At 32.6% G+C, this 14,712-nt stretch overlaps 1 protein-coding gene across 1 annotated transcript; it reads left to right on the top strand.

The window, feature by feature from the left end:
• The first annotated feature begins 7,863 nt into the window (after positions 1-7,863).
• LOC110825227 (gamma-glutamylcyclotransferase 2-1-like) lies at positions 7,864-10,470 on the top strand. Its single transcript, XM_088208102.1, has 9 exons — positions 7,864-8,107; positions 8,749-8,870; positions 8,981-9,057; positions 9,228-9,284; positions 9,515-9,571; positions 9,670-9,710; positions 9,802-9,873; positions 9,960-10,039; positions 10,130-10,470. The coding sequence occupies exons 2-9, from the start codon at positions 8,762-8,764 to the stop codon at positions 10,327-10,329; spliced, it is 693 nt and encodes a 230-aa protein (XP_088064228.1). The 5' UTR covers positions 7,864-8,107; positions 8,749-8,761; the 3' UTR covers positions 10,330-10,470.
• The last annotated feature ends 4,242 nt before the right edge of the window (positions 10,471-14,712 follow it).

Genomic DNA, 14,712 nt, shown 5'->3' on the forward strand with positions numbered 1-14,712 from the left:
AGTGCAAAAAATTATAATCCCTCAATACCTCATCTGGTATAAGGGTGAATCGGGTCATCTCCATACCCCGTTCGGTGTGAGCACCAAAAATATCATTCCTCAATACCCCATCTGGTATGAGGCAACGTTCATGGTAGGGTTTCCTATGTACCCGGTTCGTCCACCATCTCTCAGAATATCCAGTAAGACTTTCATTCATTAATTCACGACCAAACAAATTTTTATTTACATATTAATTTCTAATTTCATAAATCAACTGTAAATCACGCACGACAAGCAACATATATATCAATGAAGCACAATTGAATCATTCAACTATTTCAGTATATCATCATGTATTTAAAGCTGTAAATTCAACAATCAATTACACATGACAACAAATAAATGACTAACCAGTTCTGACTCCATTAGTAACTTGTAATTATTTTTAAAATTTTTTAAATTACACAAAATATCATATTATCGATTATTAAGTTTCAATTCCATAACAGAGAATAAGGTGATGAATTTTTACCCAAATCAGTATTTGAAATACCAAACTTTCTACTGCGTCTATTAGCAGTCCCCAGATTTCTTGAATTTTCTTACGGAGATTAAAACACGTTTCACATACCTAAAAATATCCCAAAAAACTCAAAATTGGTGTTAAAAATCTTTTTTGACCAATTTCAGAATTTCGAAACGGCGGCATCGCTGTGCTCTGACGACGGCACTGCCGCTTGCAGTGGCGATTTGCCTCAACCTAGCCATTTTCGGCCAGTTTTGGTTGGTTTTAGCCGGTTTTATATCCATCCCTATGAGAAAACACATTAGCGGGCCTCGGTTGTCTGAAAAAAAGTCAAAAAATGAAAACCTATCGACAATGAAATTTTTTGATGTGGAGGCTCCACTGGCTCACCTTCACGGCTAGGCGTTTTTCTTCGGTCAATTTGTAAAAAACAAAACGGTGAACACAATAGTAGAAAAATTGCACAAAACGAAAAACGGAAAAAGGCTCATTGGAGGCAGTTGCGGGTTTTGTCTGCAGCAGCGCCGTCGGGCTTTGCCCACGGTTTTTTGCTCATCCGCTGTTTCTTTTTCTCCGATTTGGCTATGGGGGTGCTCGAAATTAAATTTTGAGCTGATAGGAGAATTTTTATCTTTTTTTACGGTTGGAGGTGGCTTCGATGCGGCGGCGGGCGACGGTCGGCTCCCTTCTCTAGTGACTGGTTCTTCTTCTCCATTAGGAGGTTGGCGGCTAGGGTTTAGGTTCGGTGTGATACAAAATATTTATACTCATGTTGCGTAAATCGAGATCGTTCATCACGTTTGATCTCGACCATTTGATCGCGTTTAAAAAAGAAATGAATCTAGACCGTTCATCGCATTTAATCTCGATCGTCTGATCACATTTAAAGAGAGAACAAATCTGGACCGTTCACTGCATTTAATCACGACCGTCTGATTGCGTCTGAGGAGAGAACAGATCTGGACCGTCCACGCACGTGAAAATGCTTCCGGACCATCCGATCGTAGGGCACACGAATCGTCAATGTGGCCTCCCGCGTGGCACCGAGTCAGCATACCTTGCCACGTGGCGTTCTCCGGGTTGTCGAGGCTACTGACTGGGCAGTCGTACATCGTGCAATTTTTTGTAATTACGTTCTGACCCCTAGTTTTTTATTTTTCTTTCAAAAACACCATCCGAACCCAAATTTTCATCCATTTTTTCCAAAATTATTTTCAATTTCATCCTCAACCTATTTTTTTTTCATAATTCCACATCAAATTAAATTTTATTAATTTCAAAATCATATTTTTATACATTTTGTAATTTTAAAATTAATTCTAGTCTAAATTTCGGGATCGGGTATTACAGTAATATCCACCTAAGAAAAAGTAAATTAATAAAATTTAAGTTTGGATATAAATGAAAGAAATTTTTAAAATTTGAGGCTTTTAATTAATTTCAGGGACCTAAATGAAAGTGGGTAAAAAAAGGTAGCAAAAACATAAATAAAGAAAAGTTGAAGGGGCAAAGGAAATCAGGAGAATGGACAACCTAGATTGACCGCATGAGGAGATTGAATGGAAGAGATTTAGAAAAAAAAAGATGGCCCAGATTGAGTCATGAAGATCTAACGGTTAAGGGAACGGGTATAAAAGGGGAAGAGATTAGGGTTTTTTTCAATTTGAGAGGAGAAGCCGAAAAGAGGAAGGGAGAAAGAGAAAGAGAAAGAGAAAGAGAGGCAATCAGGGAGAGGAGGAAGAAAACGGTCGTGTGGGGAAGCCATGAGAGATAAAAGAGAGATGAAAGAAGAGAGAGCCCAGAAAGGAAGAGGGGAAGGGAAAAGAAAAGAGAGAAAAAGGGAAGAGAAAGGGAGTGGTCGAACGAAATAAAGGGATGCCGAGAACGGCTGCGCAAGGGGAGAAAAAAGAGAGAGAGAACCGTAGAGGAGGAAGAAGAAGAAAGGGAATCGTGGCCGAGGAGCACTGTGTGACGTCAAAATCTCAACCCTAGGCTATCGGGTTTTCGAGCACCGCACTTGTGTTTAGGAGCTAAAGGATCGTCGGGTGATCGAAAGGAGGCAACCGGGAGCCAAGTTGAGGCCAAATCGCCCACGCCAAAAGGTAAAACAATTTTTTTTTAGGTTCTAAGAGTGGTTGAGCGACGGTGGGGCAGAGTTGGTGTCAAGTTGGCTGCATGGGCTCGATCGGGCCACCCACCTGTGCAAGAACCGAGGAGGTTTCCTCAAGAATGGGGAAAACCCACCCACCATGGTCTTCCGTAGGAATGGAGACTAGAATTGCATTTTGGGGTTCTAATTCACTATTCGGGAAGCTAAGAAATCTCCTTCAAAAAACAAAAATCTAATTTACTATCTGAAAAGCTGAAAGGTTTTTCTCGAAAATTGGGAATTCGATTCGCCAAACGGAGAGCCAAAAAGTTTTTTGGATATGGATTTTGATAATTTTGGGTATTCCGTTGGGTGCGTCGATGGAATCTGTAATTTGATTAAATTAATTTTTAATATTTTAAAATATTTTAATTAATAATGTCGTATGTATAGGAAAATTTGAACACTCAAGCATATCCGAAAATAAGCGTAGGAAAGTAAGTATTTCTAGATCTCAACCGGGTTAAATTTTGAAATGTGCATTCATTTTATAAAAATTATGAATTTTGAAATTGAACAGACATTGACCCAATTTTGATGGAAAAACAGAACCCAAATTATGATCAGTAAATATAAGCAATTGGAACCCTATGAGGAGATGAAACCAGAAAACAGAACCAATAAATTAAGAGTTATTTAGATTGAGTTATTTAGACTGATGAAATATGAAATTAAAAAGGAAAATTTCCAATTAAGGAAAAATTTAAAAGGAAAAAGAAATAAAATAAAAAGGTAAAAAAAATAAATAAATTATTGAGATTAAGGAATGATCATTTAAACAAATTAAGAATTTTGGAATGAGAAAGTAGGAGTGAATAGGACAAGGACCCTGAATACCTTCTCGTTTAGTCTGAATCAAGGAGGGGAGTGTGTGTGTGTCGCTGAAGTTCAGCGGGCATGATAAACCTGCACATAGATAGAGTCTGAACCTAATTCAGACGTAGATAAGAATTCGTGTGAGTGTGGGTCACCTAGCAAACGTACCTGCTGTGGCCATTGTGTAATTTGTGTGTGTTCTATCTATGCAATGGGGGGATCCATTTCGCTTTTCTTCGATGATGACATAAATGACATCGCGCGATGAAACTATAGAAATGACCGTTCAAGTGTATCTGTTATCTTTTGTATGTGTGTGGTTATGTTTCAAGATTATAAATGATATTCAAGTGTATCTATGTTCTTTCAAGAATATGGAGATATACATTTAAGGTTTGTATGTGATATCCAAGAGAATTTATAAGATAGATCAAGAACATGTAAAATAGTAAAAATAAGAACATAAATTTTGCGCTGAAATATTTTTATTGCTTTTGTTTCTTACCGTGTGTTTTGCATAAAATTTTATCTAGGTTGAGAGAATGGGAATACGTATTGAGTTGGTGAAGCTCATTAAATTTCATTCTAATATTTTTCAGAGGATGATGAAGAGACAGCACCGCTGCCAAACGAGCAGAACTTGTAAAAAATGTTCTTATTTTTGTATATTTTGTGCATATTTGAAAAACTTTATTTTATTCTATTAGACTCTAAATTTGGACTTCATGTTTTGTATATATAATTGTTGTACATATAACAGGAAATGTTATATTGTATTATATTTTTTTTCTACGCATGTATATATTTTATGGGTCCACTGTATGAAAATGACATGAGTAGGAATTGCGCCTCATATAAAGTATCGGTGTAACGACCCCGAAAATTCCAAAGAAAATAAATTATGAATCTAGTGCGAAAGTGAAATAAATAATTAAGGTTTACATTCCTTACACATAAACTTAAAGTCCCAAATGGTGCTACGAAAATTACCTTTTTGAAGGAAATACAAAAAAAATTGAAGAAATAAACAAAAAATGAATAAAACTGGTATCCTACTCACATTCCTCTTGTGGATCGGGTTCTGGATCCTGGTCCTCTTGATCTGAAATGGTTAAATAAGAAATGAGCTACACTAGTCCAGTAAGAATATCATGCTACTCACCGACACAGAAATAAAGGTTGGTAGAAAATCAAAACAAGTAATGGAGCACTTAATTAAACAAATGCATTTATTAATAATAAAATCATTTACCGTCCATTTACCACATTGAGATTTATAAAAACAACTTATAGAGATAATAACATAACACTTATCATGATTTCATATGCAATTGGTAACATGCACACATTATAAATTCATATTCAATAAATCAAACAACCATTGTCCCTTTTCCATCAGCCTGCTGGTATCTATAGGGGTTCATAGGGATGTCTCTGCTACGCGTAAACTCTTTTCTTTAACATTATCAATTAAAGGGTCGTCTCCATACTCCATCTGGTATGAGTGTCAAACTACTAAATCTCAATACTTCGTCTGATATGATGGTGAAATGGGTCGTCCCCATACCCCGTCCGGTATGAGCACCAAATTACCAAATCTCGATACCCCGTTCGGTATGAGACAATGTTCATTATAGGATTTCCTATTGAACCCAGTCCGCTCAGAATATCCAATAAGGCTGTCATTTCATTTATTCACTTAATCACACAATTTTTCGTCTTTTCTTAGTCTCTATTTTCCAATTCAACCGTAATAACATAAACAAACAAACATGCATTAGGGAATGCAATCATACCTTGGTTTTCCAATTTAATAGTAGTCACGTAAGGCTGCTATACATGCATTTATACCATAAAATCGATAAATCAGATATTATTATGCATTCAAACTGTAAAATCAAGCAATCAGTTAAACATAGTAAACAGTAATAAGTAACTAGTTTCAACTCCATTAGTAACATGTAATTAATTATGAATATTTTTTAATTTATACAAAATATCGTATTATTATTAATTAAACTTCAATTCCATAACAGAGAATAAGATAAGGGATTCTTACTCAATTGGATGTCCGAAAGGCTAAACTGTTGACTGTGCTTACTAGCGGTTATCGGGTTCCCTGAATTTTTCTTTCAGAATTAAAACGTCCTATAAATATCTACAAATGTTCCAAAAAAGCTAAAATCAGTCTCAGGACCCAATTTTGGCTAATTTTGGAATTCCGACAAGTCAACCTCGAGTCGGCTGTTTTCGGCCATTTTCGACTGATTTTACATCAATCCCTGCGAGAAAATACGTTAAGGGGACTTAGTTTGCCAAAAAAATACAAAATATCTAAATTACATTTTGACCATTATTTTTCGATTTTTCTTTTAAAAATACTCTCATAACCCAAAATTTCACCCATTTTTCCTAAAATCGTTTTCAATTTCATCATCCATCAAATTTTCTTCATTTTTACACTAAATTAAAATTAAAAAATTTAAAAAATTGCATAAATTAATTTAATTTACATTAAATTAAAATTGGGCATTACAATCGGAGCGTGATATAATTAATAAAAATAAATAACTTATAAAAGAATTGGTGAAAAGCTAAACACCAAATAAAATCCAACTCTAAATGAATTGGTGAAAAAGTAGATAATGTATATTGATAAGATACGTATTAATAAGAGAATAATTGAAATAGGTAAATTGTTTGAATGTACGTAGATATTTAATTATTTAAAAATTATCAAAACTAACAATTATTCTCAATAAAATTTATTTATTTATTTTATTTATATAAAAAAATGATAATAATAAATATTATGCAATAGATAATTTTTAAATTTTTTTTAATTTATATTATAAATAAAAAATTATAATTTTAAATTAATTTTTTATATTAATTATAAAAAAGTTAAATATTTATTCTTTATAAAAAATTATTTTTTGATATTTTAAGAAAAAATTTATTACAAATTAGAGTTTAAATAATTTTACAAATTAAATGACTGAATTATAAATTAAATGAATATTTTTTCTTATTTTTTTATTTAATATTACATATAATATGATATGAATAAATTGGTAATTTGACTGAATATATAAACATATCATAGTATCAATTGAAACAAAACAATTATTATTATTATACATTAATATATAATTTTTTCAAATATAATATAATTTTAAAATTATCATTCAGCGCAATTACCGTATATTAATTACCTACATAAAAAAATCATACAAATAAAGCAGAATGAGACTCTTTCTTTCCCAAATTAAAGAAAACCAGTGCGCTCTATGGGGTGAAGAGGCTCATACGGGCTTCAAGGATTTGGTCCAAATAGTCTTAATCAAGACTGGTGATTTGAGCTTTGGTTAAAATTGATATGCATGGAATTCTGTAATTCGGATTTAATTCTCAATTAAGCTTTCATAACTTTTAATGAAAGATCAGTTCTGTTACTTGAAAATTCTATGTATTTAAAAAAATTAGAAAAATATTTAATACAAGTTACTAATTTATTTTTAATTACTTAATTATTCTGCGCCAATAAATTATTTTTTATTTATTTGATATAATTTTTTGCATAATTACTAGAAAAATAATATTTTGGGATGAAAATTCACAACCACTAAATGAGGGATTAAATTCCTTCAACTGAATTAAGCAAATACCAAAAATCCAGTTGTTGACGTGGTTAACGTAACATTTGGTTGGTGGGCCCACTGTTGGTTGATACAGTGTGGAAAAACAAGTCCAGGTTCATTGAACCTAAAATTCGAATTTTTAATTGGTTTCATCGACTTCCATGCTTTTGCTGCTCCTAATTTAAAACTACGTCCAGATTCAATGTATCTGTTCTCTTTTTGTTTGGCTATTAATTACCATGCATACATGCTAGTTACCCCATACATGGTTAGAAAATCGGACTGGACAAATAAATTTGAATTAAATTATAATATAATTTTTAAATTAAAAATTTAAATACATTTTGATCCGGTTTGTTATGGACCGATTAATATTTTTTTTTAATATTAAAAATTAAAATATTAGTGTATCTAAAAAATTTATTTTTGGTTTATTTAGATTGAGATAAAATTAAATTGAGAATTTCTAATTTGATATTGTCCAAAAATTTTTTATTCGAATTCAAAATTCAATCTTTTAATTTTTTTTTTTTTTACAAAAAATGAAAAAAAAAACAAATATTTCCTTTGAAGAAAAAAGAAAACGAAATGTATCTCTATTATTTATGTGTATGTGTATGCATCACATGATGGTAAGACGAGAGAAGACATCATGAGACGTTGACATACGCGGCATGGTGGATGCAACCTGTTTCAGTTTTTTTCTTTTTTCCAACTATAAATACAAGGTCGCCTCCGAGCACCTCTCAACTCGTTACGAGGAGATATTAGAGAGAGAGAGATTGAGAGTGAGAGAGAGGCGGAAAGGAGGGACACCGCTAACATTTTTCAATCGAGAAAAGCTAAACCCTAAATCGTTTAGCTTTTTCTCTCTCCCGGTTTCTCCTTCGCCAACATTGCCTTTTTCTCTTCTTCGTCAAACCGGGATACATATTTTTTTCTCAACTCTCTCAACATCCCTTGGATTTTCTCTGGAGCTTCCTCGATTCTGTTGTAAGTTCTTACTTCTTTTGCCTTTTCTATTTTAATTGGTGGCTTGTCTACTCTCTGTGTTATGGGCTTCCTTTTTCTGTGTTCTTGTCGATTTTTCCTTTTCCTGCTTTTGGGGCATGCATTGTACGATCTTCATATCATGTTTTGGTTACTGAGAGATTATGACACTGAACTCAGGCTGAGCGCCTTTTTCTTTTGCTGGGTTGAATTTAATTAGGCGAACCGGTTTTCCAACATAACTTGCAGAAATTAATAAATTCAAGTAGTTAACGGACGAAGAGTGGCGGTGACAATTGATTAGGCATTCTAATCATAGGATTAGGATGAAAGTTCAAATTTTCAAGACTTTGTTGAAGAAATTTTATAAAATCAATTAAGAATTGTTTTTTCTTTGGGAAATTAATGGAATTTTTTAGAAAGATCAACGAATGATAGGAGGAACAGTAAATTGCAAAATTAATCGCCTTTAGGAAAACAAAGAATTAAGAGAACCACTGAATTGCTTCCCGTAAAATTGGATGAGATCCACTCGTTAAGCAGTGAAATGGTCCCAGGTCTCATTCAGCGAGAGACACATCCAATGGATTAGACCCACTTGTGTATTCTTTTTTTACACTTAAAAAATATTTTTCAATTTTCAGGAACTTCACAACCATGGTCTTTTGGGTATTTGGATATGGGTCACTTGTGTGGAACCCAGGATTTGATTACGATGAGAAAGTAATTGGCTTCATCAAGGATTACAGGCGGGTATTTGATCTTGGTAAGTGTCATAGTGGTACATTAGAAATATTAGTTGTTACTGAGGGATTTGGCGGTAACAGTAGTTGAACAGGATATCTGATTTTAATGCGGACTTATTTTCTTTTCCAGCATGCATTGATCACAGGGGTACCCCTCAGCACCCAGCAAGAACTTGCACATTGGAAAATGATAGAGGAGCCATTTGCGTAAGTGGAAAGATATTGTGACTTTTGCGTTTTTTTTAATCCCCAAGAGTTGAGCGATTATGAAGCTGCTGATTAGATATGCAGAGCGCTAGACAAATTCTGGATTTTGCTTGTCATCACTCATTGTTTTTCCTTCTTTTGTTTCTAACTTGCATATATTCTTCTCACAGTGGGGTGCAGCTTTCTGTGTTCGGGGAGGACCTGAAAGGGAAAGACTGGCAATGGAGGTAAACATCTCTTTTAGTAATGTTGACCTAGAGCTACGGGTAGAAGTACCTTCTTGTTAGAAAAAGTGACAGCATTTAGACTTAATTTACTTGAAGCCGATTTGTATAGTTCTTTCAATCACAAAGTGATAATCATATTTTCACCAAAAAAGAAGTGATAAGTTATGTGAAGTAAATATTATTTTTTTTTTGGTCTCAAATCAATAAATGATTATTTGTTTCTCTTGTAGTACTTGGAACGGAGAGAATGCGAATATGATAGTAAAACACTTGTAGACTTTTACAAGGTGAGTTTTCTTCTTTCATTTCTTTTTCATTGGTTACACGCATCAATTTTGTGATGCTGATCTTTGACATATGTTGCCTGTGCTTTCTCCAACTTCAGGAAGGGAATCCTTCGCAGCCAGCTTTAAGGGGGGTCATAGTGTAAGTTACTAGGTCTTATGTTGATAAAATTCTCGAACCAAAATCTTCTTTGTGGAGATGTAATTAATAGACTCTGTTTCTGTATATGTAGATTCACATCAACCCCAGACAAGTTATTAAACAAGTACTATCTGGGCCCCGCTCCATTGGATGAAATGGCTAGGTAAGTAGATGTATATTAGTAATCCTTTATACTTTTGATTTGTTGCAAGTAACTTGGATCCTAATACATGAGTCTTGCGCCTCCAGGCAAATCGCAACTGCTGTTGGTCCCTGTGGGAACAATAGAGACTATCTTTTCCTGCTAGAGAAAGCTATGTATGATATCGGTAAGATGCCATATCTAACAGTAAGTATGAATATAGAGAATTAGAAAACGAGAACCATGAATCACCGAAGTTTGTTCTTCCGGTAAACAGGTCATGAGGACGATTATGTGATAGAGCTGGCAAATGAAGTGCGGAAAGTACTAGGGATTGTAGGAAGAGGGATCCTAATGGAGAAGCTGGGTGGAACAGGGCGAATTACAATGAAAGCTCAAACCCATGTCATAAATCAGACTCATATCTCAGCCCTTCAACTGCGCCCTCTGCCAGAAGCTGTTGCCATGGACTCATAGCTGCCGATATTGGATTTCTAGCTATCTAAGGCCGATTTGAGCTGAGCAGTAATTCTGGACCTTACTTTAATGTTACAGCAGGACAATTAGTCATTGTTAGTTGTTTTTTTCACCCTTTTTCAGTCAATTCTTTTAATTTTAGCTTTAATTTTGAGCGCTGAAAACCCTCTTTGAAGTGGAGAGGAATGACTAACATAGAAATTCCATGTAACCATGCTGATGTAAGTTTTAGTTGCAAAACAGTAATCAAAGCAGAGAGTCCATTTTCTTCATTTACATGTCTGTGTATGTGCGTTAGTGAATCAGCGAATGACTAGATATAAATTTGTCAGAAATTTGATGCTACGATGATGTTAGTTTGGTCCCTTTTTTAAGGGGGAAGAAGGAATGAAAGCAAGAGGTTTCATTCAGTTCATCTTCCTGCAACTGCATCGCATTTCTTTATCTTTTTTCTGTTTGAAGTGTTTGATTATTATTATTATTATTATTATTAATTATGAATAAATTGCAGATTCATAATAAGACAACTAATAATAAGAATGCAATAGATAAACTATATATATATATATATATATACATTTGATGCATTTAAAATATTTTGCTAAATCTTTTTTCCAAGAATCTACAAATGAATTTTACATTAATTATAAATTTACTGAAAGACATGCTTCCACTATGTTTGAATAAATTCACAAATGTGGGAAATTCAATTACAAATTTCTATTTAGTTTTAAGTAGGAGAATTTATAAATTATAAGAAGTTTTTTAATGGAGAACTACTTGAAATTTTTATAAAATTTAGTGAAAGTTGAATTACTTATTGCATGGATGGGGAGTCAAAAATCCCCAATACCAAGTCAATGAGTGAGAGTGATAAATAGTGAATAAATAAATACTTACCTATGATTGATTTAATTTAATTTTATTTTTCTTATAAATGCAAGCGGTGGCTAAAGGATTTGCAATATGTAATATCAAATTTAAAGTTGGAGTATATTACAACATGACAAATTTACAGAAAAAAAAAAAAAAAAAAAATCTCATGAACACATCTTAAAAGTGAAACAAAATATAATTGTAAGTGATTTTAAATTTAAACTTCTTAAATAACATAATCTCTTAATTCAAGTATAAAATTTAACCATTATGTTTTAATTCTCTAAATGGGATTTTTTTAAAAAAAAAAATAGATTTTTTTTTTTAAAATACGTCAAATTCTTTTAAATTTTCATATAATTCAATAAACTTTAATAACAATAATGTCAAAATCTACATCTCCACAAGTTTTCAACTGTGACTTTGGTTTTCTCGTTGAAAAATATGATTTAGTTCATTGTATTTGTTGACTGTGTAATGTGTAACTAAAATTAAAAATTCAATTCTATTAATCAAACTAGACATATAGAACTATAATTCAGAAAAATGAATGAATCAAAAAGGTCATTGAAAAATAAATATTTAAGGAATCATTACGATTTTGGGGGGCTTTTTTTTTTTTTAAACAGTAATTTTAAATATTTGAAAATTCATAATTTTTTCAGTTCTCATCCAAATCAGGCAACCTCAGTGTATATAATATATAAATTAATTTAATGGCCGAGAATTGACTGAAAGAATCACAAAATAGCAGAAAATTTGCAACTTCTTCAATTTTCATAAAAATGGTGTTTATTAAAACTTAAAAAATGTGGCCTATAAATAAAATAGTTTTAGAGGATAAAAAATGTTCTTGGAAAAATAAAAAAAGTATGCAACTTCGCAGAATTTACATTTTCTTACAACATTGAATCTTTAAAAATTCATATATTCTTCATTTTAAATCTGAATCAACAATCTTATTTTCTATAAATTTAGAATATGCATATTTATAAATAAAAGAAGTTTGTGGTTGAATACTGACAAAAAAAAAAAAAAAAAAAAATTGGTCATAAATTATTGGTTTTGTGTTCAATTCACAAGGGTAAATTAGTAAATTAAAAAAAATAAAAAACTAAAAAAATAAATAAATAAATTAGCCCGGCAGGTTTTTGGTGGGAACAGTTTCCGGGTATTTTTTTTAAATTGGTATTTTTGAATTAATTTTTCTAGAAAATTATTATCTTTAATTATCTTAACGTAGAGATTGAATTTGGTTTGAAAAATTTGTATATTTATCCAGAACGTTGTGTATTTAATTTTTGTGATGGTAGATTTGATTTAAAATTTATCATGTAGTTTTTTCCTCTAATACTTAGAGAATTTTTTATACAAATTTTGTATCTTTTTATTTTTATAATTATTTATTTATTTACATTAGAATTGATTTATTTATTGATTGGTTTGAAACTATTAAATTAAAATTCTCTGAGATTGTTTTAATTTACACTAAATAAATTAAAATATTTGGAAGATCCAACATAAACTAATATCACAATAACTCTTTCATCATTTGCATACATACATACATATATATATATATATATATATAATAGAGAGTTATAATTTGGAGTTTATGAGTCTTTCCTTCTTGCTGCATACATCTTCTTCTTCTCCTTTTTTTCTTCTTTAGAGTCTTTTAATTAAATCTAGCAACTAACTTATAAAGTTACTGCTTCTATAACTATTAAAAAATATAATAATTTATACTAAATTATAAAATAGTTTTATAAGTTTTAACATTTTATATTTATAAAAAAAAATTATTTTTAAATTAATTTATTTTAATTTTTTGTTGAATTATGGAAAAAAAATAGGTTATTAATGAAATTAAAAATAAATTTGAGAAAATAGATAAAAATTTAGGTTCGGATGTATTTTTGAAAAAAAAATCAGAAATTAGAGGGTCAAAGTGCAAATAAAAAGAATTTTACTACGTAGGACTGCCTAATCAACAACCCCGATGAACCAGAGTACACTGTGTGGCAAAGCACACTGACATAGGACGTCATGCAGGTGATTCGCGTGCTTGCGATCGAACGACCCATGATCGACCCTGCGAGCGTGGACGATCTAGATTTGTTCCTCCTTTAAATGCGATCAGACGGTCGAGATCAAATCGTGATGAACGGTTCTGATTCATTTCCTCTTTAAATTCGATCGGACGATCGAGATCAAACGTGATAAACGGATCAGATTAACGTAAGATGAGTATAAATATTTCGCATCACACTGAACCTAAACTCTAGCTGCTAGTCTCTCACTGGAGAAGAAGAACTAGTCGCCGGAGAAGGGAGCCAACCGCCGACCGTCGCCGCATTGGAGCCACCTCTAACTGCCAAAAAAGGTAAAAATTCTCTTAACCACTAGGAATGAGATTCCAAGCACCCCCATGGCCAAATTGGAGTAAAAGGAATAACGGGTGAGTCAAAAACCGCGGGTAAAATCCGGCGACGCCGCTATGGGCAAAACTCACAACCTCCTCCGATAAACCCCTTTCCATTTTCCGTTTTGTGCGATTTTTTCACCGTTGCATCCGAAAAACTCTACCTCCGGTAGGTCTCCGTTTTTTTATTTTTTCGGTCAATTGAGAACCCCTAACATGTTTTTTTGCAGGGATATATATAAAACCGGCTTAAATCGGTCGAAATTGGCTGAAAACGGTCAGGCCAAGGTAAACCACCACCACAGAAGGTGGTGTCGTCGTTGGAGCACGGCGGTGTCGCCGTGCCGAAACCCCAAATTAGCCGGAAAGGATTTTTTTTCACCAATTTTAGATTCTTATGGTATTTTTAGGTATGTGACAAGTGTTTTGGATTCTGCATAAATAATTCAGGAAACCCGGGGACCACTAGTAGGTACAATAGAAAGTTCAGTATTTCGAACACCGATTCTTGTAAGAATCCTTCACCCTTTTCTCCGTTATGGAAAATTAAAGGTTAATAATTAATAATTGCGTATTTTTATGAAAAATTAGAGAACTCTAAAAATAATTACAGGTCACTAGTGGAGCCGGAACTGGTTAGTTCACAGTTATTTTGATTTCCTATTTATTTCTTTATATTTCCTATATTTATTTACTATTATACTGTGTGTAACTCAATTGATGATTTTTGGGATCTTTTTAGTTATTTTGTTATTTATTTTCCCCATATTGCGTGCTGGTATCCCGAACATTAGTTTTTTGGTGGTGTGAAACTATATTGTTGTTTAAGTGAACGGTGAATATAAAATGAAATATGGTTATTGTATGGTTGATTATTATGCTGATAGAAATCTGTATAGGAAAGACTTACTGGGTACCCGAAAAAGGGCGGACGGGCCCGGTACATAGAGAACCCTACTGTGAATGTTTCTTTAATCGGACGGGGCTGGAAAGTTCCTTACCAAAAAAGTTTGGGAGATATGGTTCACCCTCATACTAGAAAGAGTATCGAGGTGGTGGCATGTTTGGCGCTCATATCGGAT

This window comes from Carica papaya, chromosome 7 (assembly GCF_054855325.1).
Source record: "Carica papaya isolate Zhongbai chromosome 7, ASM5485532v1, whole genome shotgun sequence".
Classification (NCBI taxonomy): domain Eukaryota; kingdom Viridiplantae; phylum Streptophyta; class Magnoliopsida; order Brassicales; family Caricaceae; genus Carica; species Carica papaya.